General features: G+C 39.2%; 2 protein-coding genes across 10 annotated transcripts in view; both read right to left on the bottom strand.

Moving 5' to 3' along the window:
* The window catches only part of LOC135484216 (uncharacterized), a 40,090-nt gene extending 17,933 nt beyond the window's left edge, over nt 1-22,157 (bottom strand). The window contains exons 1-9 of one of the 9 annotated variants that reach the window (XM_064765472.1): nt 20,223-22,157; nt 19,608-19,746; nt 17,205-17,305; nt 16,839-16,918; nt 15,838-15,990; nt 15,363-15,518; nt 14,528-14,643; nt 12,110-12,252; nt 871-983 (exon numbers count right to left, since the gene is read on the bottom strand). In XM_064765472.1, the coding sequence (XP_064621542.1) occupies nt 871-983; nt 12,110-12,166 (170 nt within the window). In that variant the 5' untranslated portion in view covers nt 12,167-12,252; nt 14,528-14,643; nt 15,363-15,518; ... (3 more) ...; nt 19,608-19,746; nt 20,223-22,157. Of the gene's footprint in view, nt 1-870; nt 984-7,997; nt 8,218-12,109; nt 12,253-14,527; nt 15,334-15,362; nt 15,519-15,837; nt 15,991-16,038; nt 16,798-16,838; nt 16,919-17,204; nt 17,714-19,607; nt 19,747-20,222 lie in introns of those variants that run through there. The other 8 variants (XM_064765473.1, XM_064765474.1, XM_064765475.1 and 5 more) reach the window with 8 other exon arrangements.
* A 138-nt stretch (nt 22,158-22,295) lies between these two features.
* Nucleotides 22,296-26,538, bottom strand: LOC135484217 (CDK-activating kinase assembly factor MAT1-like). Its single transcript, XM_064765481.1, has 8 exons — nt 26,350-26,538; nt 25,562-25,714; nt 24,996-25,069; nt 24,554-24,657; nt 24,167-24,307; nt 23,644-23,766; nt 23,067-23,191; nt 22,296-22,749 (listed from the first exon to the last, which is right to left on the bottom strand). Exons 1-8 carry the CDS (start codon nt 26,436-26,438, stop codon nt 22,563-22,565), a joined length of 996 nt encoding a protein of 331 aa, XP_064621551.1. The 5' UTR covers nt 26,439-26,538; the 3' UTR covers nt 22,296-22,562.
* Nucleotides 26,539-27,590: the final 1,052 nt, after the last annotated feature.

Raw genomic sequence — 27,590 nt, 5'->3', positions numbered from 1 at the left:
ATCGATAACTGCAAATAAACGAGAATTCACATTTTATAAGGGCTCTAAATTACTCTATTATGAAATGGTGCACAGTGTCTGTGACCTTGTCTCAAATACTTCATCGCACTAGCTGTTTAGCCAATGCACGTGCAAGGGCAGGACTGAGGACACCCTGGGGGTGGACTCACCAAACATGGCCATCGTTTATATCATGCAAGGTATAAACATGAGATATAAGCTGCGCTTACACCACGAAATATTGGTGGACCAATTGCACTTACACCACCACATTGCCGCGACAAATTGGTTCGGCAATCCATTGCCGATACAAATTGCCGAGCGAATTTGTCCCACCAAGCTTGATGGTCCAAAATCGCCCGGCTTGTTAAAAGCTCGGCTTTGTCGTGGTGTACGCGCAAATGGATCGGCAATTAGCTAGTTAGATGGTTCGGCTCCAGGCGGCGCTTTCGAAATGGCGCTTTCTGCGCATGCAATTTATTGTTTGCGCGCCATCTGTAGCCGGATTTTATAACTAGCTGCAGCGCTGGTGTAAGCGCTTGGTGGATTTTCGATGGTGCGGCATTGGTTCCCGAACCAAGATTGGTGGTCCATTTTCAGGTGGTGTAAGTGCGGCTACTGTCTGAAATTGTGAGATCTTATTGTCTGGGGCTTATATGACCAAACTATCCTGATAATCACAATCAAGACTGATAGAGTGATACCCGATACACAAGTGTAAATATGGAGGAGGGCCAATTTTGATGGCCGTCATAAACATACTGTTTTTAATGTGTACATTTTCTGATGCATCCTAGATGACAATCTAGAACTTTGTGATGGCTGGCAGTAATGCGTGCTACTGAATCCTTCTTCAGGCTTAATACTAACCTGTGATCAATTTGTGATGAGCCAGCAGTCTGACCTTCTTGGCTTCCAAATGGGGGATTCTTATAAAGGTCATTGAGCAAAAAGTCAAGGTCATCTGCAATACTGTTCAGCAACTGAAAGTACAAGAGAGCAAAAGATGTCATTAGAGAAAGGGTTTAAATTTTAGCAATCGGACATCATAAGGTTGGTTGTATTTAAACTTTCAACTCCAGCAATAGGATTTAACAAAAAACATGTAAAATACCAGATCAAGTAAAAAGATCATCACTCATTCTGCAATATTTTGAATAAATATTGAGAAGATAACGCAAGACGTTCAATCACAGCACTTGAAGAATTACACTGTTATTTCACCAAACACACTCATGTTTAGTTACAGACTTGGAGAGAGTTCTCTAAAGAAAGCGATGTAAAAAACCTTTTTTTTTAGTTTCTCAGAATAAATAGTACAAATGTTTCCATGACAACAGTTGAGAGATACTCTTAGAGGTGAACTTCACTGAAATCAAAAAAAGTTGGCTCTTATACATGTGCACCATTTGTCTGTCTTTTCATGTCTATCACTTTATAACATCAGAATAAATCACTCCGAAACAGCCTAATCTTGCACCATGATCATGGTGATTATGTCCCACTGAATGCAGTATTTATGCTCAAAATTGCCAGCCGATCAGGGTATTACAACAAGTTTTGACAATGGGTGTACCAGGAAAAACTTGTGGAATGTCAGTTATTTCCGTGATACATTGTGACCCTTGCACTGTTTGTCACACGTCTGGTCTGCAAGTATGTTTGGACTTGGTCTTCAGACAGAAACATGTCAGAAAAACCACGATATACAACAATACATTGACATACTCTAGTTTCACTAATCTAAGGTCAGCCAAAGTGGGCGACATAATGATCATTGGAAATTAAGGTTGCCAACAAATTTGATGGCACCAAAGGACCAAGTGCTAAATGTACATGTACATCGAGCTACAACTGAATTATTAGAACAAGCCTTAGATCTGTGAAACTAGTGTATTCACACCTGCAATAGATGGAGGTTTTATCCATGGCTTTTTGACAGCTGTTGTTTGACAATATGTTCCAGGATTTCCCAGAAAATATTAGATTTAATGGGTCTGTTTGAACATAGTTCATTATCTGATGCAAATACTGACCACGCAGCTAATCTAATAAACCTAACCATCATGTGTGACAAAATGATAACAATATTTTACTTAAAGGGACAATTAAGGTAGCTCCCATTCAATGATACAACCACCCGGTATTGATAGCAGGCGTGATCAATCACATAGTTCCTTTAATAGAGCTTTAGTTTAACACCGTTGGGGGCCATGAAAATGACTCACTGGAACAGAGAGCAAAAAGGATTTAAAAAACACCATAATGCTCATTTGAGTGACCAAAACTCTATAAGCAAAGCTACACATAAGTCTATGGTACTTGAAAGGAATAACAGAATTCCGTCCCTACAGGAGACCACTGCATTGGTCAAACACTTGTCAGGTCACTCAAGATATTGATCAGGATGATTTGACGTCACAGATCATGATGATTTGACGTTAAAGACGATAGCTTTGAGATTAGGGTCGTGATGATTGTCAAAGTAGGGTCAATAAGAGAGCTTCAAAAAGACAACTTTGGTCAAACAGAATGATTGAAAGCTGTCATTTCACAACACAAAGTGGTCTGGATGTCCTCATTTTTTTATCACAAATATATATTGTTTACAGTATCATTAGTCTGAATACGAACAATAAGTAAAGTAAATAATTGGCTTAAATTGCCTATCATGACCTGTAAGTCATCTGGTAGCGTTTTAAGTGCGATGTTGATTTGGTTGATCAAAATTAGAGATGATGATCGCGACCTATGTCTGTGTGATCATGATTTCTGATCGCCAAGCACATTCAGATAAATGCATTGCTTATGAATGACATACAGTAACAGTCTGCTTCAAAAGAAAATACAGTTTCTTGATACTTTTTTAATGCGATGAGACGGTTTCACTTCTTCAGCCTCCTTCATCAATCTTAAATTCCCGTACTGCCAAAACCTTTGCTATGGGAGGTCAGCGGTGCAGATCCCTCCGAATTTTCTGATACCGGCTTGTTCTTTGGTGCAACTCCTTATTCCAAAGCCTTGTCCCTGCATTATTTCTGATTCACCAGTAACTAAGCACGGATGAAACACATACGTGAACCTCAACGACATGGTGCAACTCCTTATTCCAAAGCCTTGTCCCTGCATTATTTCTGATTCACCAGTAACTAAGCACGGATGAAACACATACGTGAACCTCAACGACATGCTCAATCACATCTCAAGTAGTGATTAGTCATTTAAATATTGTTTTGCAAACTTAAATTCACAATTTTCGCATTGACCGTTAAATTCAAATAGAGAGAAATAATTTACGGCAATACCATTCCTTTGTACAACCTAACCTTAGTTGTTTGACCTGACTTTCCCTGTGACATTGTTACCCATGTCCGCTCCCAAATATTTTCACCTTGAGTGTCTTGAAGGGTCATTTCCAGTGTCAAGATTACAACATTGGTTATCTCTGAGTAGCCTTTAAGTGTATTTATTGAGAAGGTTTGTGTACTAGTAACTGATATGAGTGATTGTTTAATGGCATTTTGTATTTCCAAATGATACTTCTCATTAGTGTCATTCCAGACTGACAGTTCCAGGGATGATCGAGATAGCAGGGTTATCGTAACACCACTTGTTGATAAAGAGTCAACTAGACTCTGGCCATCTGCCGCACTTGCATCTGGCCACTCTGAGTATAACCCCCCCCAATTTTTAGGGATCGATGCGTACTGGTTCCCCTATCCCCATCTGCAATCAAAGGCGTTTTGAAACAAAATCGACCAAACTCTGGGAGGCTTAAATCATCATCTTGCATTAAGAGAAGGTTTGACGCCAACAAGCCATTTGACTTTTTAACCTTTAATCTGAACATGTGGGTCTTCCCTACTTAAACTAGTTATTCATAATTCATGGTAAAATAGTGACAAAATCTTCCCAAAATGGCCTTCTCTTGCTTGACACGGGCTAAATCTACCAGGTTGAACTAATGTGCCGATAATGATATTGCTAAATGACAGTAAGGTTTGCCAATTGACTGCAATACATGTTTGCAAGCTTATGGCACTACACCAACACAGTGAAAACAACCCTAACAATCTGACAACCTTTTGACCAATACTGTGCAACTTTATGAAACTCTGCCAATCCCTCATTGCAGAGTTAAATTGAACATGATAAACAGCAGGAATTGAGCACAAGCGTATCGTTTGGTCAACTGAACTGGTCTTGGTCTCAGGACTCATCCTTTTTAGCTCACCTCTTAGCGGAGGTGAGCTTATCCCATACCGTGGCGTCCGTCGTCCGTCGTCGTCGTCGTCCGTTAGCAGGGCACGTTTCGTAACTGTTAGAGCTATTGAGTTGAAACTTGGTACACATGTACCCTTATGTAATGACACCTTGGAGACCAAGTTTCGGTCCGATTCGTTTCATGGTTTGGCCACCAGGGGGCCAAACGTTAAAAGTGAAAATATGCAATATCTCCCTTAATAGTAGTCGGGAAATTTTGAAAAAAATATGGTAGGTACTTCTAGCAAAGGTGCATCATATATCCTCCGGGTTTTTGATTTGACCTCCTTTTCAAGGTCACAGAGGTCAAATGGTGTAAATTGGCCGCCAGGCCGTAACTATGGCACGTTTCTTAACTGCAATGACTATTGATCACAAATTAAGTACACATGTACCCCTTGGTCAGGTGATCTCAGGTACCGAAGTTTGGTGCGATCTGATTTGCCGTTTGGCCTCCAGGGAGGGGGCCAAATCCGAAATTCTTCAAAATGCCATTATTCCTAGTAATGACTTGCCCGATTGGCACCAATTTTATATCATAGGTACATCTGATTCTAACAACCATTCAATGTGTCACCCGGGTCTTCTTTGATTTGACCTACTTTTCAAGGTCACAGAGGTCGAATGTACTGTAAATTGGCCATTTTGGGGAAATTGTAATTGCTTGGACCTACATCAAACCTAACACTACATGACACAATACCATGCTCTTTATCCATCTTTCCTCCACATGAGGTGAGCACAATGGCCCTGGCCATTTCATTTGATTCCCTACCTTATTCGATACATAGAATTGAGTGGGTTTATAACATCAACACCACTAAGCAAAGACATTAGAGGAAAAAAAAATGGAAGAGAAAACTTTATATGAACTTTATCAACTCTGATAATAATATTAGAATACAAAAAATCGCTGATGATAAGTGAACAATCCTAGTTCCTGGAATCGTGCCCCCTATCCAACGAGTTCTTTTATTTGAAATGGGTCAGGAAAGACAACTAGAGGAATGAGCAGTTTATAGAGTGACCTTAGTGCATATTCTCCTGTCAATTGAGAATCTATTATAATACTTGACACCCATATTCTATTTCATATTCCTTATCGTATATCATATCATTTCACAATTGGAAATGCCAGAAAATTTTGATTCTGAAGGTCGATTACAACCAAAACAGAAGGAATTTATGGGTTGGTCTTTTGAGAATTGGGGATGACCAGAACAGTTTCGTGACAAAGACCCTAAACATGTCTAAAGACTTAACAGGTTTTCTAATATCCATATTGCCACAGGGGTATAGGCAGAAAACTAAGTCTCCACTCTAATCACCCACAGCAAGGTTCTGGGGTCCTTTATCCCACATTTCCGCCCAAAAAGGTCATGAATAAATATCATCATGGTAAATTAATCACATTATTTCAACCAAGAATAGGGGTCCTGATTAGCCATAAATATTCCAAGAATACAGGCATTGTAAGGGACCTTGGACAAAACACTAACCTGGTATTGGTCTACCACAGCTTAATGAGCTCATTAAGAACATCAATTAAACAGCAGGTGGTAAAGTGCCCAATCAAGAGCTCAGAATGCAGAAGCGACTAAAAACATATACTTTTGTGGGTAAATATCCGAAAAGGAAATATTTGGCATTTGTTCCTGACGGTCAGGTAAAGTTTGATTGTTTGATGTAATGACCATGGAACAAGCATGTCATTGGTACCTAATATTGTTGATTATTGAAACAAAGAAAGGGTTCACAAGAACTTGAGGACCTTAATATGCATGCATGTTGAGAGCCTAAATCAATATGATAACCAGTTTTTCAGAAATCAGAACCAATCCACACCCCAATCCGCAACTCTTTATAGAGAAAAAACTACCTTATTTCATTGAAAAATGTGAACTCTCTTGTGAAATATACTTAACTACTTAGCTTCAAAGCCTCCACATCAAAGAAATCAGTAAAATAGACCCCACAGTGGAAAGTAGACAAGTTAGAGAATCTTATCAAATCAACGGTAACACAGCACATGGGGAAGTCATACGTAATGTTAGGACACATTTTTGACATTTTGAAGCCTAGCTTTACAAACACGGGCCCAATTTGGGGCTTGTAAACTTGACTTACTCCGATGTCAAAGGCTAAATCATGAAAGGATCAACATTGGGAAAGAATTCCTTCAATTCAACCTACTGATTTAGTTGGAGTTATTTTTTGGAATGCACTGAGAAATTTATTCATGTTCAAGCCGCAAAGGATTGGCATTTCTGTTCAACGAAATGTTTTAAAGATTAGTCGTTGTTTTTCCTAAAATAATAGTAAAATTTTGAGCATTGCAGGTGTACAAAATCTAAAATGATTACAATTTTAGTATTCTTCTTCACTGTCAAATCTGCCATCTGTGACAATGCCACTGGGACGATTGACACTCAGTAACTCTGTGATGGATCACACATCTCATACAGCACGTTGAACAAGTGCTGAATGACAATCACATTCTATTGTCATTCATGAGAAAGCTGACTTTGTCAGCAAAACTATCAGTGGATGAATACACCATGTTAGAATTGAATATCATTGTATCAGTATCAGCCTGGGCTGTCAAAACACCATTTTCCATTGTGCATTGGCCAGACAATCCTGCAGACAGAGTATACAATTTCGGAGCAAGCTGGGGGATGGACAATGTTGCAATGCATTGGCTCTTGAACCTGCCTAATATTCATCCACAATTGCAGGGACCCAGTATTATGGCTTTAAATCAAACAAATATAGTTATCACGCTATTTAATGGTGCATAGACATACCAGAAGTGTCAAAGTACCCAGTTGAAGTGTATTGCAAGAGCAACTGGTTTGCACATTGCCCCTCCAAAAGCAATATCACAGAGTTTGCTCTAAATCTAAATTGATCATCAATAACCATGCAATTAAATGTCAAGTAGTGTCAACTGTGTCAATTAGAAAATGGAACCATCAACGGAAATTTTTCCCCTTTGATTTCATGAATTGTGCCAGTGTAATCATATACTTTCATTAAAATACCATCAATATGAGAAGAGACCATAATGACTACAGTCAAATGGTTTACTTAGAATCTGGTTGGCCGTGTCATTAAGGTGATTGGGTTGACACTGAATCTTTTCTGTCAAACTTCAAGTCATCCTTTAAAATTGTTTCCTTGCAGCAGATTACAAACTTCATTGGCCCAAAGGTCCCTTACAATAACAATTACAAAATTTCTGAGACACTGTAGAGAGAGAAGGTTAACCATAATGAAGGAAATTCAATTTAAAAGACCAACATAACCTACATACCTCAATAATTATGCAATTAAAATATTGGACTTTACTCTAAAACAACCACTGAAAGTGCTTTCTTATTACCGGGGTAATGCCTTGCTGCCAAGATAAAGACAATATGTTGCTTAATACTACTTGTAGTAATGATGCAGCCCATGTAATCATCTGATATTTTACATCCTAAACTGAAAATAGCATCTCGAATATTAGCACATTGTTACCTAATCAATAAGGCAACATTGGTTAGTAGTCAAAACAATTCAGGAGGAGTTTTTGATTGTCAGGACTGAGAAGTCTGTACTCTTCAACTGTTTCCACCGAAGTTTTTCTAACACTACCGGTAAGATATTGATGAGCATATCTGCAATCCAAGCTGAAAAAGGACCCCCTATAAGAATTTAAACAAGTGATGAAGGACACCTAGACTACTTACAGAGAGCATATCCTCTAGCGTCTCTGGCTCTGTCTCTCCGTCCATCAGCTTCGCGTCCATCAGTATCCCATTCAACATCATGATCGTATACTCCAATCATTCAGACACCACAAAAGTGACCATAACAGTTCCACATGGCTTAGTCACACATTTCCTGTCCAATTGCCTTAACACTCTAATGACTTGTGCCAACCCGCACACCATTTAAATCCACCAACAATGTTATGGACTTGTACAGTAAATGACTGCACCCCCACTGCAGTATGCAAATATTGGACAACAATACACAAAGATTTTTCCAGACAAATACGTCACCAAAAAGTATTAAGACAAACAAAGTCTTCACAGGATAATTTATTGGGACATTTTCTTTCCAAACGTCTTCCGGAAATGAAAGCAAAAAGCAAATAGGCACGGGGTATATATATTATGGAACATCCAATTCAAATGGAACAGCCCTCTTCAAATTAGATCATGTTCGTCACAGCTGACTCCAGCCAACCATGGTCAACAACCAGACTGGCTAACGACCGGTTGGACAGCCATGAAGACCCCCCTGGTGAACAAAATGACCCCCACCCTCACAAATTTATAATCCTAAATCCCACAAAGAAATACGAGGAAATAACTGAGTTACAGAAGTTGGAGAGGCGACAAGCAAAATGGCAATGACCATTTCCAAGGCAACATTCCATACCCAACAAAGATGACCCCCACTGCATGTAGTTCATGAAAACAACACCACAACACCACTCCAACTCTTCTTGTTGGGGTAAGTTCAACTAAAGCAACAGCCATAAGTTTAATCAGGACCTCCTTTCTAGACCTCCATTGACTAGCACCAGCCAATCAAATTCAACAGCTCACACGCCAATCTGGCCAGCGATTGTCTGGTGGGCCAAGAATATTGAAAGAGTACAATAACCTTCTTGATCAGCATAAATAAACTCGTACCCCCTCCCACGATATTCAACCTTTATATGATAGGAGATCCGGCTACATTTTGATACTAGTCACCCCGAACAAAAAGCATAACCGTCTTTTGAGCACATTGATAAAGATCTGTGCCTATAATACTTCAGATGACTATCAGTGACACATGAGTTCACTGAAAAAGGCTAGGTGCATATACTCTCAAATGTCAAGGACACTTAATTGAATTAAATGGACGAAATGCCATGGTGGTCTTTGATAAAATGCTGAGAATTTGATAGTCGTGTTTCAACAGCAGCTTTCTTGCCAGGGTCAGTCTGGAGAAGGGTTGGAGGAAGTGGGTCTCCATAGTCTGTCATGCAACACCCATGACATGCACATATATGCCAGCAGCACTGTGGGCTTGGTTTTAACAGGGCAGGAGGTCTCATCTCACAGAATATGAGTGACCACCGAAAGTAGCAACAGCCCCACCAAGAGGAGTACCAAAGATCAAGGAAAAAGTCACTTGGCCACTTGATTGTGACAGGTGACATTTGTTGTTGTGCAGAATCATTGGTTATCGAGGACTTCCTAGCGGGGTTATGAATCCTTTGGAAGATTAGTGGGGGGGGGGAATTTATGTCGAACGATACTGTCCTCTGCCTGATATTGCAGGACAGTCAGATATATCTTCCGAATAACTTTTCAAATCAACGTCATTGTTGTGAATCGATATTCATGTCCTTAGCCTTCAAACCAAGTTGGCTGTATTTGTCATGAGAGAAGTCTACACTCTACAGCACATCTGGCCAAGAAAGAGTGGGATGGAACTCCGAAAATAATCAACTGAGTTCATCTTTTCATATCTTTCCTACTGGCATTGAAATCAAAATATGTTTAACAAGGTTCACACTGGGTGTGATTAGATTGAATGACATATGCTCAATGTGGGTGCTTTCAACCCGGATTTGCACATATTCTATTCACAAATAAAAATGTAATGATTTTCAATGAACAACAGATCAGCCCCATTCTGATAATTGATATCGTATTTTTCTGATATATGATGACAGATAACAGGAAATGACAGAGCAATTACGTTCAGATATTTTATTTCCTATTATATCACACAAGTGTGGACTGCTGGTTGTTTGCCAAGGATTGTCAAATTGTGGTCAGGAGGACCACGGTTGGCAGAAGTTTTTGTATCCTGACACCCATGCACATATTAAAATGAGTGCAGTAGAAGATGCTGGGATATGCACGCGTAACCAGATGGAAATTTTGTTTCAACTTCTGCCAATCGTGGTTCTGATTTAAGGTCCTAAAAGTATAGGCTTACTTCATTGTCAACTCAGAATACCACACCAGGATAATGTTTAAACAGCACTTAGAACAATCTATATGCCTATACATGATGATAAGACACCACTGTCACTAATCCCATTAGAGAAAGGATATCAAAGATTATTAATCACTTTGTCAAGCGTTGTTTAAATCAACTGTGAGCCCTGTATTATCAGGTGGTAGTATTCGGACTGTTCTCAGACTAGATCCTGTTTGTCACAGGGTATTTTACAGGTGACAGCCCAAATATCCTTGACAGGGTTAAATCAACAAATATGTTGTTGACAATGCGCTGTCAATATTGAGACAATACACAAATGATTTTCGCTCATGTCAAACCTGTCTCACTTTCCGAAGGACCAATACCCTGCTTTTTGTTGTGACTTTGATCATTTTGATAGTTTCCAAGAAATTCACAGAAAACTCGGATCAACCTGGAGAAAGCAAAAAACAATGCTATAATCTTATTACTAAATTAAAACAAACTTTAAGTGTGTATATAGTTGAGGTCAGTAATAAAGACTTTCATTCCATAAGACTAAATGAAAAGATATGATTTTAAATGAAAGTATCTTGAGTTTCTGAAAAACATTCAGAAGAAGGAGGAAGACGTCAACATTTCAACTTGCACCTTTGGTATCAGCAGCTTTGGCTTTACTTTAGAGTTAAGACAACCTAGTAACAGTGATTTCAAGAAGAACATCTTTATTAAGCATTTTGCTTTTGCACACTTTTCCCTTATATGTCTGAAATTCCTGGATCCGCCCAGTCATGAGCGGATGTTGAACAAAGCAAACTCTGATTTCCAGGGCTGCACTTTTCCTATGACATGACCTAGCGTCCAGGGGACATGCCAGACAAATCGATATGTACAGGACATTTATCACCCTGAACAAATATTTTGCAAAACCTAGATGTTGAAAGCTGGACAATACGAGGCTGTCAAACCCTTGATATCTCGGACCAGGATATTTTACCACACTTGAGACGGCACTGGTAGTCAACACACCCTAGTTCATGGGTCTGACCTGTTGAGCCTAACCCCAAGTAGCCCATCTTATAGGACCTGCATGACCCCATGGCTGGTTCAGCCACCTACCCATGCCAACCTAACAAAAATATTTTATGCCAGATTACATTATTCTATTAAAGTAGAGATCATGGTTTTTCCTAAGATTTCAAAATAACAATCGGACTGAATACATGAACTAAATATTTCCTTTTGTCTTGTCTCGTCATGAACTGCCAATCACCCATGATAAAGCTGAGAGCTACTTTCCGGGTAATAAAATGATAAACTTGAAACCTTCAAGAACTGCGAAATACAAAACACAGTGTTATTACTAAATCATTCAACTTTTAAGACAAAACGCAACAATAGCCTAGGTAGCGATAGGTTGTGTCAATACGTCACTTTAATGGGTGGCCCATTCTTCCAAGATACTGACAGATTCCTTCTGACCGAATTATGATATATCTTGTCTGCAACTGTGCAATCCGTCTGTCAGAATTCAGTCAGGAGCAAAGATGCCGAGGACAATGACACGCATCATGTTCATTAAATTAGAAAAATTTCTGGTTTATGATTCTAAAAACAATTCTCCAGTGATAATTTGCACTAACATATTTCACAGAACTTTTGAACCCAGGGGTAATATCTCACATATTCTTCAAATAAACATATCAAATGTAACAACCAGTTTGATACTAAGCCTGAATTTTATGGCTGACAGATGATACAACATGAAAGAGGCCCTTCTCTAATTATAAGTGAAAGCAGCACTGATGAAAGTCAACAGATCAATGCAGTGAGATAATACAGAAGTTATATAGAAACAAAATGATCTTACCAATTTATAGCTCGAGTGTCTGTTGCCAGCAACATTGTCATAATTAGCTATCTCCATCTTTGTCTGGTGTCAATATAATCCTTTATGCCAAAGAAGTAATTTTATATGAGAATCAATCAGCTGAGTTCCTTTTCATACTCCATCTGAAAAAAAAGACAAGCAGACATTCAAATGATGAATTTTCAAATACACACTAACAGTAACTAAATGATTTAGTACATAGAATGAGGGATGCAAAATGACAAGCGACGAATTGAAAGTTTTGAAAAATCAATTCCGAGAAGAAGATTCAGGAACATATGAGTATCAAACCAAACGTAAGTGTATCAAACTGAGACTGTCATTGAGACAATGTGATAGTCAGTGTCCCTTGTCCCCCCAGGCCATCAAACAAAATAACTGCAGGTGCACTGACTTGGCAAATTTCTGTTACAAACACAGGTAGTTCCACAGTGAATCATAGTTTAGGTCATTTCACCTGTTGTTTTCAGTTGCCAGGTGAAGTCTGACCGAGAATACCGATCACTTCAGCTGAAGTTACTAAACCCATGTAAACTAAGAGAGTATCTGCCTACACAATCACACCCCGGAAACTCACAGATGTAAAACAAAACGCATGACAAATAGTATATATTTACATGAAGGTAGTGAAATTTTGGTGAACCAGTGTATGTGAAAAAATCAAATAGCATAGAATCAGGAAATAGACTTAATCAACACAATTTGTAACAACTTCTTCCTACCACAGCACTTGATGAAGTCCTAAAAGCAGGATTCAGCTGAGGTTAAATACAGAATGCCAAACCACAAAATGAATCAAAGAAACTTGCCCTCCTGTCTCAGCTTGGAGTATCTATAAGGTCTCAGCTACCAGGACAGCCTCTTGTGCCAACGTCAACACTGGCATTATAAGATCTAAAACAAGAAGCCCAGAGGCCTGCACATCAGCTGACCAAGCCCAGGAAGCGACTTATACTAACTCAACAAAAAGGCCATTGTCACAAGGCAAGTGAGATCAAAACAAGAGGCCTACGGGCCTGATACTCAGCTGACTGTTAAGGCTAGTGTCAGAACTTCAAGGCAGGATCTTAGAATGAGTACCAACATACATAGATGTAACTTTTTGGGGAGAAAAGCAAGGGACATACCTCACCACAAGTATAAGCTGAAGATATCGTTATCCACAAACCACCACCGACTTCCGTCCTGTCTGAAGTCTAATGAAGCTAATGGTTCAATGAGCTTCTTACTCATAGATAACAGGCCACATAAGTTATGGAGGAAGCATGCAGCTTCCCGCAATTCAGATCGAATGCTAGTGGTTTTAAAAAGCGCTGAGCAAATTGTAGGTAACCATATTTACATGTAATGGCCGTACTCCCAAGCATCTAGCATTAGTCAGCACATATAGTAAACATGATAAATCAAAAATAAGACTTCAGACTTAATTGTAGGTCGAGCTGTTCAATGATGTATTATGAATTATTGACCCTGATCAGGTGATGGTCCCATATTGAGAACTTGTTAACGTTTCTTGTGCATGAGAAGGGCAACTCCCAAGTAAAAGGACCCTGGACGACCAATCCTTCCCTGACTTGAAACAACACAGCACAACCTGAGTGACCTGAGTAGGCCTCTGCACTATGGTGACAAAACTGTATCAGGACCACCCAAATATCAGAGATTTTAATCAAAACTAATAATAATATCAACTTCTGTCTGGGAGCAACAAGGCTCTCATAACCAGACAAAACAAGCAAATATGCTAAACAGTAGCACTGAGAATCTAAAGGCATTTGAAAAAAACTGATAATATCATGAAGAAGTCGTAAGAAAAATATAAACCAATTCCAGACCAAAGTACATAAATACATGTATAATGTTATCTCTGGCTCTATCTCATTGATACATGTCGAAGCATGTTCGGAAAGCAGTTGGCTTCTGAAATTCACCTCACCAGGATTTACAGGCACAGCGTAATTAAAGAGTAGGGGTTACAGGGAACAGCTCTACCTTTGGATTCCTTAACAGTTTATACCTGATCAGTTTAAAGTTTTTTCTGCAAAGGTTGAGTTTTGATCCTGGCACAATTATGAGGACATGGAATGCATCAAAAGGTAAAAGATTTGATGAGATTGGTGAAAAAACTAAAGAAGTTGCATGATTATTACCCAAGGTTTTGTTTCGATTCTAGCTATTTGGTAGCATACACATGTAAGTTAACTTTGTTTATGTTGGTTGTTTAACACTCAATTCTACTACATCGGAATGCTAATGAGCGAGAGTCAAATTCCATGGATAGTTTAGTTTCATCTGATATTTGCCTCAGTGGTATTTCTGAGCATAAATGAACCAGCCACAAGATAACTAATGGGTTACAATAATAATTCACTATGAAATGAAGTTGAAGATTCAGACCTGTTCGGGAATCTTTTGATCAGCAAATCTTGTTCCAAACTGTGTTGTAAGCTTGCACTCCCGGTCCCTAACAATGGTAACATGAATCAACAGAGGGGACCACTTGATAACCAAACCTAGAATATCCAAAAGAAGTTTTCACCAATCCAATGCACTGATAAAGCTAAAAACAAGAAATTATGTTCTTCCTGAGGTCGACAGAGTACTGTCTCAGACAGTATAGCACTGCTCCTTTCCCTGAGCAAAGTTCCCTTCATAACATTCCTGAATATTTTTGAGGGTTTATCTGGACCAGGTATTTCCCTCCATTAGTTGCTGGCATTACACTGTTGATCATATCTTTAGAGAAATCTGTGTAAGTCTTCCAGTTTACAGTACATGTCAGCTAGAACTGTCAATATCAACAAAGATTGATTGATTGGAAGCTCATGACAGGATGAGGAAGGAGCCGATGTCAAATAATGAGTCGACAATTTGATAAAATTTGATGAGTTTCCGAAGCTATAGTGTGAGTGGGAAGGTCATGCCTCTTCTTGGTGACATTTTGATCAGATGATCTGGTATTGCACGCATGCACTCAGGAAAAAACAACAGATTTAAGAACAACATGCAACGAGTAAAACGAAATTACAACTTCCCAAAGAACCATCTGAATAGCCCACTGGACACTGGGTATCTTCAATCAACAGCCTCTCAGTGAAGAAATAACATACTACCAGAAATTATCCCCTCATTCATTTGACTGCATGAGTTGATGAGAGCATCCACCATGGAATTAAGCAGTGGAGTTGAAAATTAGTGGTAAAAGCAAGAACTGGTAGAAGAGGGAACATACCTGAAATGGTTAATCCACAGCTAAGACATGACCTAGAGGGATCTTTGAGCATTGATGGTAACAATACGGATGGAATGAGGAATTACACTTCACCAATCCTATCAGACTTGTTTGTGAGTTAACACACTTATGAATCATCACTAACTGGGAACTTATCTACATAGAGACAAAGGAAAACAACCTACTACAAGTGAGAATGAGGCGACGTTCTAGCATGGGGATTGAACAGCAAAAACTTGACACTGTTGCCTGGGATACGGGCTCTGAAGCTACTAATGACTACCCCCCCCCTCCCCCAGGTCTATTGTCTATGGGAACATTACACTTACTTTGTAAAACCCACATGATACATTTCAATAACCTGCCACTGTATCAAAAGTTTGATCATGAAGAAGAGTGAGAAATAGCCTGTAGCACCTGTGGATTTCAACAAAATGAACGAAATGAATGAAAAACTCAATACAAGACTTCCTACCTGAGTGAGCAGTATTGCCATATCTCAAACCGATCTCAAGATCACAAACTGGATCCTGAATGTCTACAGTCACACTCAGAACTCTCCAACTGTTAGAGATAATTCCGGTTTCTCTGTTTTGACCAAGATGAAACTTACTAGGATTCGGTGAACCTGAAGAGTTAATGAATTTGAAACACAACAAATCATGAAAGTGTTTACCTGAAGATGCAAGTCCCACAAGACTGTACACAAGTCAGAAAATCCATATAGCTTCATAGAGCACTGAGGTTTTTGCTTGCATCCTAACTCACAACTGACAGTGATCCAAAACATTGAGGACTGGCCAGATCAGTTCACCTGCTGTGAGGGGATGTGTATGGAGAAGGGGGACATTGTTACCAGGCAAGAATGCAAAGATGGACAAGGGATATCAGCAGTGAACTAAACTGACAACTCTCAAACAGCGAGTCAGAGTGAGGATGCAGGATTCTTGGCTCTCTCACCTGGTATATACCTGACCGTCTGAATCTGCATTAATTCCAAAGTGGAAACAAAACAGGAACTAGATCATCTTCTCTCCAGGAAATCAGCAATCAGGATCCACCTAATTGACTCCTTACATGTTAATGTTATTCTTGTTTCTGAATGAACAGCCAATGACTCCAGAACTAATATACGAATATAATATGTCCTACTCAAAAAACTTACTGTGGTGACAGAGCATTCAAAGTTAACTTAGCTTCCATTTTCCTCAAGACCAGATATAAATTTGGTGGGCCAAAGCAAAGCTGATTATTTCACTCGCATGATATTGCCTCAAATATCTAGACGGATCAATATTGAGTACAAAACCGTATATAAAATCCCTTGAGAGACAAAGAGACCCCGTTCATACTTCAGGACAGTTAGACCTGGACAAAAATATGACCTAGTTTATCGCCTCTTTAACAAAGAAACATTTAGAAAAATATAATACAATATTTTATTATGTACGTTTCAAAAAGACTTGTAAAACTTACAGGAGTGCTAAGAATAACATGAGACAAAGACGAAAGAAAAAGTCTTTGAAGTAAAGGTAGGCTCACTTGTTACCCAAACACTGAAACAGAACAAGATGTAGGAATTTCACAAAGTGAATATTCTTCGGAAATCTACAGTAGATACATATAAATGCAGCTTGTGAAACTGTTTCATTCATCTTACATAAACTTTAATGATCGAGCTGCAACAATGAATCGTTAGAAATTAACTGAAGTCTCGCCAGATAATTGATAGGGGATCATTTCAGGTCAGACCCCTGGGGTGGTAGTGACCTACCATTGTGCTGGGGCCAAGATTTACAGCTAGAGTGAAATTAAAGGCAACTAAAAAATAGGAAAACTCACCAAACTAGTCAATATCTTGTCATTCTCGAGTCTTCTTTTACAGGTGCAGTTTGAAGCAGGTATCTGTTAAAAGCAACTCTTGATGTATTCCCTTGCAGACACTATCGAAAGTAAATAAAGCAAGATTCCCATGTAAGGTAAGTAGTGTCGCATTCGAAATGACCATATCATTTTCATAGTCTGAGGTCAATAGGTCTAAGCCTTCATGATAAGTCCAATTTTAGGTCTTGGGCTAATAGGCCTAGGCCTTTACGATAAGTCCAAATGTGAGTAAGTCACTTTATGGGCCATGATTTTAGTCTTCAAAGACAGGATTGATGTTGAATGTGATAAACCTTGTTGTTGACAAGTGCCATGTTGTTGGAGAGTGTCACCTCTCATTGCAATTCATAGAATGAAATATTCTGATTTAAACCATGGAGAGCATTGCCATTGCATTATGTGTCAGTTTCAGGGTTATGGGAATTGTAAAGCAATTGAATTTGATGGATTGAAGAATAAATCACCTGGTGCAGTTGGTGAGATGTATCTGAATTGTAGGGCTGGAATTTCGGTATAGGCTTCACTGACTCACTCCCACCTGCAGCTTCTAAGGCTTACTTACATCCACCTGTTGGCCTAAGATTCATTGACCCAAGATTGCACTAGATTCACTGCAAACCGATCTTACCCCAATAAACTGAATCCCACCTTAATAACTGGCAGTCAAAGTGATCTCAGAGCCTTGTATGTCCAGATGCTGCTCAGTATTGACATATATGAATTATTAAAAATGCACAATAACAAAGAGAAACCTCCTGGTTATTCATACAGCCAAAAACTAAAGATTCAAACCCACAAAGTGATATTTTGATAAAGAACGTTGATAGAGATTGAAGGGTTCCCCCCAGACCCTACCCCTATACCTACCTGTTTATCCACCTGTTATTCTGCACAGAATACCAGTACATTGAACTGAGGAACCTGTCTGAATTGCAGCCAGATTGAGCCAGGAAAACGAACTACAGGAGCATTTTAAAACATGGGGATTTCATACCAAACAACTGGCTGAGAAAATCGAAGCCCTGCACAGATCTCAAGCACATACTCAACGCACTAACACGCACCTCATTCAGCTATGAAAATAATGACTGTTTTTAAAAACTCCTGTCAAGAAGTTCTTAGGATTCCTCAACTAGTACATGTACAGTGTTAATGTGTCAGACAAATAGGAGCTATGCTTCTGTAGAGTGGGACTTAATGACTGTATTTGTATTCTTCAATTGCATGTGAGATTCACTGTGACGAAAAATGTGGTAAAATATCACACTTCGTTTTTAAAGAAAGGGAGAAATTTCCATTTCTAAGCAGAATCATTCAAAGACGCCAATCATAAATTGAGGTATCAGTATTAAGTAAGGCTACCATGACCCCATGTTTGAAGAGTGGCACCATAATGACTGTTTTTAAACTCTTCCCACAGAAAAGAAGTCCCTAATGATTGTTGGCCGAGCTTTATGTGTCTCTCACATACTGACAGTAATTACCAGTACAAATATTGCACTTTTGAACGAAAACCATAAAAATCCCCGACTGCTTTGTATACATTTTGGATAGTCTATACCGGTGAGCCCTACATGTTACATCTAGCTTCCACCACATGATCAGCTGTTATGTACAGTTTGAGTACAGTTGTGTGCATAAGCACTTAGCACACTTAATATTTGTTGAGGATTGGTTCAGCTAATATAACTCAAGCACACAGACAATTTATCTTCTCAGGTCAACCTTCCCTTGAACCGTCATTGAATTATGCTGTACAGCAGATATGTTGATCAGATCATGCAACATCAAAGGGTACATCAACATTTTAATGGAAACCACGGATTGATTTTTGAGAAGGGCATCAGAACCAAGCATGATGGCATACTTTTTCTTGTTCAAAAGAGGCGTTAACACTGCGATTTAATCAAATTTGTTACTGAAATAACAACAGATGGTTCACTTCATATGGGAATTTTGTTCACGAAAATAAAGGACCATGAAATTGGAGGGGTAACCAAATATACCAGGGGGTATCACCACAGATCACTACACAAGAAACACACCACATATTAACAACATATTCAGCACACAACTCCAATGAACAAAAGAAAATTAAGACCCTTTTAGGAAAATTGCCTCAGGTATGAAGAAGACCCAAGATAAAGGGTAGACAAGACAGTTGACAGAAGGTATTGTGAAGGGTTCGCTGACCACACATGGAGGCCAAAATGTGTCCCTTCCTTGACTTCAAACTTTGAATCCGTCACAACAATGGAAAGCTTTTGTTACGAGGTGAATGAAATATGAGAGATGAAAGATCCGCTACCGTAGGTGTTAAATTAATGCATGAAATTTGTGAAATAATTGAAATGACAATACCTTGGCGTGAAGATGGATTGGTCCTCCTGTCACAATATTTCTTATCTCGAGGGCAAAGATATGTCCAGGCCTGGTGGCGTGAGAAGGTAATGGTCATCAGCTTATCCATTCATTGAATTCACACAACGAGCAACACGCACTGAAATATGATGGAAAGCCATATAACATACAAACAAGCCCAATCCAATCATTCAAATTATGTCAAAGTGGAGATAATTTCACTCTTCACCAGCATTGCTCAATAAAAGCTCATTCAGAAATATTAGAGTATATTATACAGTCTCTCTACGAAGTTCAAGGATTATAGTGAAGAGTCTGAAGGGGTTTGCATTGAGATTAAGAGGTCATAGGGTTATCCTACCATGACATATGTCACTTGGACATTGGTTTTCTTTTCCTGTTGCCGACAATACAGACATGGCAGCAGAAGAACAAATAACAAATGATTTGCAGACTGAACTTTTCAAACATTTCTGGGCTTGCTGATGCCGACTTCCAGACCTTACAGTCATGGCAGTAGAGCATGGCATAGGCCTAGAACAATTGATATGCAGGCTTAACTATTCACAATAGACGCTGGTTGCATTCCTAGAATGATCGGGATTCAGGACCTACCTGTTAGATGAAGATGATGTTCAGATGCATTCAGGTTATCCTCATCAGTACAGCCACTAATTCAGTACTGATTGTTTCAGCTCTTTAACCCTTTGTTTTGTTGGCCAATTGTGTAGTAAACAACGCTAATAGGCCAAGGTTTTCAATATACAATGTAAGGCGTTTGAGTGTAATTATTAGATAGCAATGAGTTCCTTGGGAAGGGATCAACTAATTAGCCCCTTGTTACACTGGACCACAATGGTAGTAAAGATAGTGCACAGGCCAAGGTTTGGAAGTAACATTATCCAGAAACACAATCATCTTCAATGAAAAAGCTTTGGGTTTTCTAAGAACGGATAAATAAGTGCTACAAATCTAATTATGTTTAGAAAGGGAATGTTGTAACTCATCTCAAGGTTTTTCTCATGATATTGATAGTACAAAATGTATATATAACAAAACTAAACCGAATAGAAATGTTTGGCTATGTAAATCAACCAACTTGTTTTCCTTGAAAGTTTGATCCCAACCTTTTTATGATGGACTACTGGATTATTCTTTGCTTGGCACTCTGTTAGAGGAATTTCACTGAAGAAGCCCAAAACATTATTGCTTCACACTCATTAATACAATCATGCACCACCTACCAATACAAGAGGCTCAAACACTGCCTGCACTCAATGACCCGCAAGCCAATGCAAATTTTTACTCGTCTAAAACAAAAATTAGAATCTTTTAGCGTAGCTATGAAAAAATGTTCCTACACAATTTCCTAAGAACTGTTGGATCTGAAAAAGATACCAGTCAAAACTGATTATATTGACACTGTCAGACAGAGGCAGTTCTTCTTGGTTGTGGTATGGTTAGTGCATCTCTGGCTTGGTCAGTACAGACAGTGCAGACAGGTCCAGGAATCAGGCAAGTAAGTTATCAATGTGGCCAGATACAACATTCCAGCCATGTCCGGGATTGGTGGTAGACGAGGAATCTGACCCACTTGATAATGGAAATAAAAGGGCAATGATCTACCGGTTGTCTATATTTCCAAGAACTTATGGCCTTTCTTTAACTCTTGATATTACTGAACTTTGTGTCTTGAACACAATATTTCACTGATGCTCAAAATATAAGTTTAACATCATTGTAATTTTGTCCGATGCATAAAAGCAGTGACTCTGTTTTTGAACTCTATAGATGCAGTGGAATTGACCTCACCCCTGCCCCTCTCACAAGGAAGAATAAATAAACAGGATGACTAAATTGAGCTGCCTCCACTGGTTATTTCAGAAAATAGATAGACTACATTAATATGTAGTGTGGGTCCTGGACAGGCAATGGAACCATCAAAAAGGGCGTAATTAAAAACTGATCTGAAAAATATATTGTCTTAAAGCCATGAAAACCTGTGTTCTTGCATTGTACAGCAGATACATGAAAAGTTCAAAATAGTGCCTCCTGCCATCTGAACACTGACTGCTGAACTAAGACAACATGTCAAAGTGTCTTGAGTGGTCTCAGCTCCAGATACATATTTTCAGGCATCAGCAGAGTTATGGGACAGTTAATATAGAGCTACAAAGAAGACTACAACAAAAAATAACATAAAACATGAAGTGAGGAGTGCTAATAAACAAAGCCATTACTGCTGAATTAATTATTTTCATGTGGAATTCGATTAGCAACTTAATCATATCTGATCACCCTTTTTAAAACATTTTTCTGCAAAATTTTGGAAGGCTTCCAAGGTAAGTTTTTGGCCATCTTGGCTTTCATTTCAGTAATATGTAGGCAGAAAAAAACCACATGAAGAAGCCATTTTACAGTATCAAGGGTGCTAGAAAATTGGAACACATGTACACCGTCCTACACCAAGTCTTCATTACTTATCACCACCAAAAACCATACTATCATACAATCATACACAATGGCTTAAATTAGCATTCAGGATTGTGTATAGATTTTAAACTTAATACAGAAGTGTGGAAAATTATAACCAGTTTAAAATAATACACCAGCATTCCCGAGACTCCCTTCTTTAAGATTTTGGTGCTGACGAGTTGTATGATCATGAAAGGATGAACCACACTCTGCTTCAAAAATAAATTTATTCCGACACTCATTTTGAATGATGCTCAATTTGGAACTTCGACACATAAGTGGCCTTCAAAATACAAGAAGTTTCTCGGCACCCAAGATAGTACCATCTCAGTAAAGTCAAGAGGTGTAAACAGCTCCGGGACATTTGGTAGTTGATAGCCTCACTCATTATAACAGCAAAATAGTCATTCACCACAACCAATGTTGCTCCATATTATGGCATATGTTTAGTGTCATGGCGTCAGTTTATTTGAGCTCCTGCTAACTCATTTCCACATCTGCTACATCACTACTACTCGTACTACTCGGCACAGACAATGGATTTGATGTTTCAAAGTGGTAAAACAGTCCACATAGAGCTTCCTGGAGAGCTCGATGGCACGCCATCTTAGATTCGAATCCTCCAGCAAGATCGGCCTCCGATGACCCTCGTATATGTGATAAATAGCTGAAATTTGAAGAGTAGAACTTTCAAAATATTGGGCATTTGTTGTGCAATGCATGTAGATGAAGGTGAAAACCGCAGTCCAAAAGGAATGCTGGAAAACTACTCGCTATCACAATATGAAGAGAACCTCTGAACAAAGGGGCTAGAGGCACAATGACTTTGTTACTCTTGGCCTGAACCAACCTTTCCATGCTAGTTTATTTCATCATTGAAACAGGTTTTGATAGATTGAAGCACTGAATCTCCTCTGATGTAGTTGACCATCACAATGGATAAATAATTCACCTGGGTAATTGACCAAAATGACCAAATCTTACCCTTCTTTTTCTAACTTTTCACAGGTTGGCACTTCTGGTCCACAGGTTTCTAATGCAAGGTCAGTATGTTTGTAAACATTGCCAAAATCTTGCTTTAAAAAAGAAAATTCCTCATTGCGGTGACCCTGAAAATGACAGTCACTTGGTGAGAATGGTTGATGTAGTGAAAAAAGGACAAACTTGTAATAGTCTAGAAGAACCAGCATGCCTGTAAAACTTCTAGGTAGATGTAAACTTGAGACCAAAATTTCTCCAAAAGCAAATCGTATTCCATCCCCAGAGAAGTGCTGACCTATTTGCTCTGTCAGAGTCGCTCAGTGAAAACATCGGTGCCTGTCATTTCTGAGGTCCTGGGTTTGATTCCTGGTTGGTCTTGACATACTCATGTGATAGAGGGTAACTCATTTTGATGGCATAGTTTTTCTCTGGTTTTCACCAACCTTCCAATATTGTTCATAGAGCTAATATTGTCAACATTCAGCTCTCAGCTTCAATTTAATGACCTACTCGGAGCATAAATCAGGATGTCTCAAAGTGATATAGAACGGTGTCCAAAAAGCAGTTGTATGGTACCTACCAGTTTTACTCCTGTTGAAAATTTAGTGAAAGCTTGCCGAGGAATGCTTGTTATCTCAGGCTCAGTTTCTTCCTTTACTTTATGTTGAGCAAGAATCAGATCGGCAGGCAGATCAGAAAACATCTGAAATGAGAATGCACTGGTAGACATTGTACTTATAAAAACGTCAACAGTATCTACAATACTACAAATGTATGCTAATGATCAGAATCACAGTAAGGGTTATGTATTAGATATGATGGTCAAAATTATAACACTTGTTATTATATCAGGCCAAATAGACTGCAGTCATAACTAAGTGATTGAAAAAGGCCAAGCTGATCAATGTGATACCCAAGCGATGTGCTATGGCCAATTTTGACCATCAGCATTAACCACCCTGTTTTTCATACTTCATCACTTTGGACCTGGCAGGACAAAATAAGTTAATCTATTTGAAAAGACAACGATTTTAGAGGATGCTAAAACTTATCTGTGAATGAAACTGAAATCAATGTGTATCAATCATTTTTCTGTCTCTTACCAGGTCATCAATTATGGCTTGCTTTCTTTGCTTCTTCACATTTTTCTGTTTTGTCTCTTCCTCGATGAGTTGATGTTTCCTGACCTCGCTTGTCTGTTTCTCAACGTCTATTAGATATTCTAAATACTCCTCATCCTTACTCTGTAAAGACAACACAGAATTACTGAGAATATAAGAGGAACTAAATACTAACAAAAAATTGTCTGATATCCATTGTAGTCTAAACAATCTTTAAAATCTAAGTAATTGCATGGAAACATTGAATCATTTCACAAAAGGTAACCAAAATAATATGGCAATATTGTTGGCATGTCAGTGTACACATAACAATGCCAAGTCAAATATTCAGCAGACATCCACACTCGGTCACAATATTTACATACTTACCATTTTTGATTTGCTCTTCTTTATTTGTTCCCAATTTTCCTTCTTATACTGTTCTATCTTTTTCTTTGTGTCATCAACATCCACACCATTGACTAGATTAAAGACTGAAAAGCATATCAACAATCACTCATGAGTGACAAATATACCACAAAAAATTAAAAACGACACAGAACATCAAGCAGTAGTAAATCGACCAATGTATAGTCTGGGTTTTTTCTCCACAAAATGCAGACCTTTTCATTGAAAAACTGACCCATTTCCCCTGAAATGTATCTTTGCCCTAACCTCCTTTTATCAAAATCTGGTTCATGTAGATGTATTACAAGTTATAACCTCCACGTTATCCAAATAGACCAATAGCATTCCTTGGGGGTTTTTATTCTTCTTAAAATCATGCTAGCTTAGTTATTTTAAGGCATCCGGGAAAGGAACTCTAACATACTTGTTGTCTCAATTTCTTCCAGGTAATCATTGTATTCCTTGAGCGTTCCAAAATCATCTTCCTTTTTATTAAAACTGAAGTTGAGAGAGAGAGAGGAATTCGATGTGGACACAGAATAAGGTACAGTGGAACCTCCCTTAGCGGACACCTCTCTATTAAGGACAACCTCTCTATTAAGGACACTAGTTTTGGTCCCAATTTGGTACCTTACATTCAATTTAACCTCTCTAATCAGGACACCTCTCTATTAAGGACAACATATGTCAGTCTCAAGGGTGTCCTTAATAGAGAGTTTCTACTGTAATTGCATGCATACAAGGGACACTTGGTGCGGTACTTGACAAGTAAGTAAATGGCAATTAGTTTTACATTCAAAGCCTTTTTGTTCAGATTGCAAAAACATTTCAACACTTTATTGTCCAAGCCATGTTATTGATTTAAAACACTAACCATGGCTAACATTATTGTCAGACTTGAAGTTTAGCTGGGTGGGTTAGACATGAATTGATAAGAAAAAAATATGGAATAAAGGAGTCAATACTGTAGGCCTACACTTATACACTTACTCTCTGAGTATCTTTTTTCGGATATCAACTTCCTTCTCCACACCAGCATCTTCAAAAAGTTGTAGTCTGAAATTGTTCCTCCTGAGTGCAGTTCCACATTCTATACAAGCCCCCGAGCCACGCACAAAGAGCAGGTCCACACAATTCTCACATCTGAAAAGATTGATTAAATCGGTCAAAGCATGCAACTTTTCAAGCATTAACTTGCCATACATGGCGTATTGGCCAATTGCATCCACTAGGAGGTACAGCGAGACAGACACTTTTTCGGGGCTCAGGTTTTAACACCAGAAAACCAACAGATGAGATGAGCCGATGCATGTCACATTCCCATGAAGTGACATCTAGGCGATACAGAGGAGCTTTTACTCATGGTTGACACCTGTCCTGGCCTGCAGATCGCTGTCACAAGATGTCCAAGCAATGCGCCTGGTGCCAGCGGTGGTGGTATCCATGACTTGTCCACACTTCTCAACTGCCCACTTACTGAGACTGACTGGGGCACTGGCATTGGTACGATAATGTAAGACAACATGGCTTGAAATTCACTCAGACAAATGCTGTCATATTATACCATCACCTCAAAATGCTCAAGACTGTACTCTCCCAAAGCAAATGATCTTGATCAGATATAGTAGGGCCTAGGCCTACATGTATAATATCAGCTGCATCAGTGCAAGTACCGTTGTACAGGTTGAGGTTGTAGTTGTACGGTAACAAGATTAGAGCAACCAGTAGACTTTTGGGGACACCCTGTAGGCCTTACCCGTAGTTTCAAGTCAACTTACAATGTGTGTCCGCAGACATTGACCATCAACTTCAAAGCTGGATTTCTATACTTTGTCGTTTTACAACGAGGGCACATTTGATCTTCCATGTTTAAATATATCAGTTTATTGTCATGAATATAAAAGTAGGCCTACGGTGAATTAAAGCGACAAAAGTGCGAGGTGCTTAATGCGAAAATGATTGGTTGACGAAAAAATGGCCTGATTGGTTGGCTAGCCTTGTGACGTCAAACTATTTTTACTCCGAGAGGTTTTCCTGCTTTTCATCATGGGCGAGGCTAGATCAAGAGTGTTTCAAGGAGGTGTTGTGAAATCTTGTCACTAGAGGCGCTGATTTCGTTCCTTAAAATCTAGACACTAGAGGCGCTAACCACGTAGATCTGCGTGGCCCAAATCCCCCCTCTTTGAGCTGGTTATCGGAGTCTCATGGACACCATGAAACAACTACGCCATCGCCATCTTCAGGGCAAGGACCTCTTCTTGTCTTTTCAGTTTCTACCTTGCCCTGAAGATGGCGATGACGTAGTTCTTTCATGAAGTCCATGAGTCTCCGATAACCAGCTCAAAGGGGGAGGGGGGATTTGTGCCACGTAGAGCTACGTGGTTCGGCGCTGAAGGTGTTAATACAGCGCCGCACTGCCCGTTTTGGGTGCTGCTAAATTCTATTATCATTATGCCCTCATAAGAAAAATCATTAGTTTATCATCCTTTCCATCAGACGAAGGTGACGAGGGAGGGCGCTTTTTTCAGGGAATCATATGGGGAATCCCCTCCTGGCATCGACGATCGTCAGCGAGTTGGGCCTCGTGATATCATTTACGCGGGAAGCCTTGGTGGGAATGATTGCGCAGTGGAATATGTGGGGCGGGAGGGCCGTGTCTGCTACCGGGCTGCGAAATTTTTTTCTGCAGGATACTTCTGCCACAGTGTACATCTGACAGCCAATCACAATTGGCGCGATCTTTGACGTCACACTGTTTATTTATGCATGATAATGCAAATACAATGGACGATACCGAGTCGCATGCCGAGTGCCACTTCAACTGTGAATGTGACAATAGTTCATTGTCTGACCCCAATTATGCTCAACTCAAGGTTTGTGTCGTAGTGTTTAGGAATGAATTGCACAGATTCATTGTAAAATTGATGATATTATGCGTACAAAAGAGGCATCAGCTGATCTGATCGCTACATTGCAGTGCATGCATTGATTTGTGAAATTTTAAGGGGCAGTGACACTG

This window comes from Lineus longissimus, chromosome 3 (genome assembly GCF_910592395.1).
Source record: "Lineus longissimus chromosome 3, tnLinLong1.2, whole genome shotgun sequence".
In the NCBI taxonomy this organism is placed as follows: domain Eukaryota; kingdom Metazoa; phylum Nemertea; class Pilidiophora; order Heteronemertea; family Lineidae; genus Lineus; species Lineus longissimus.
This window is presented reverse-complemented; position numbering and strand designations above follow the sequence as displayed.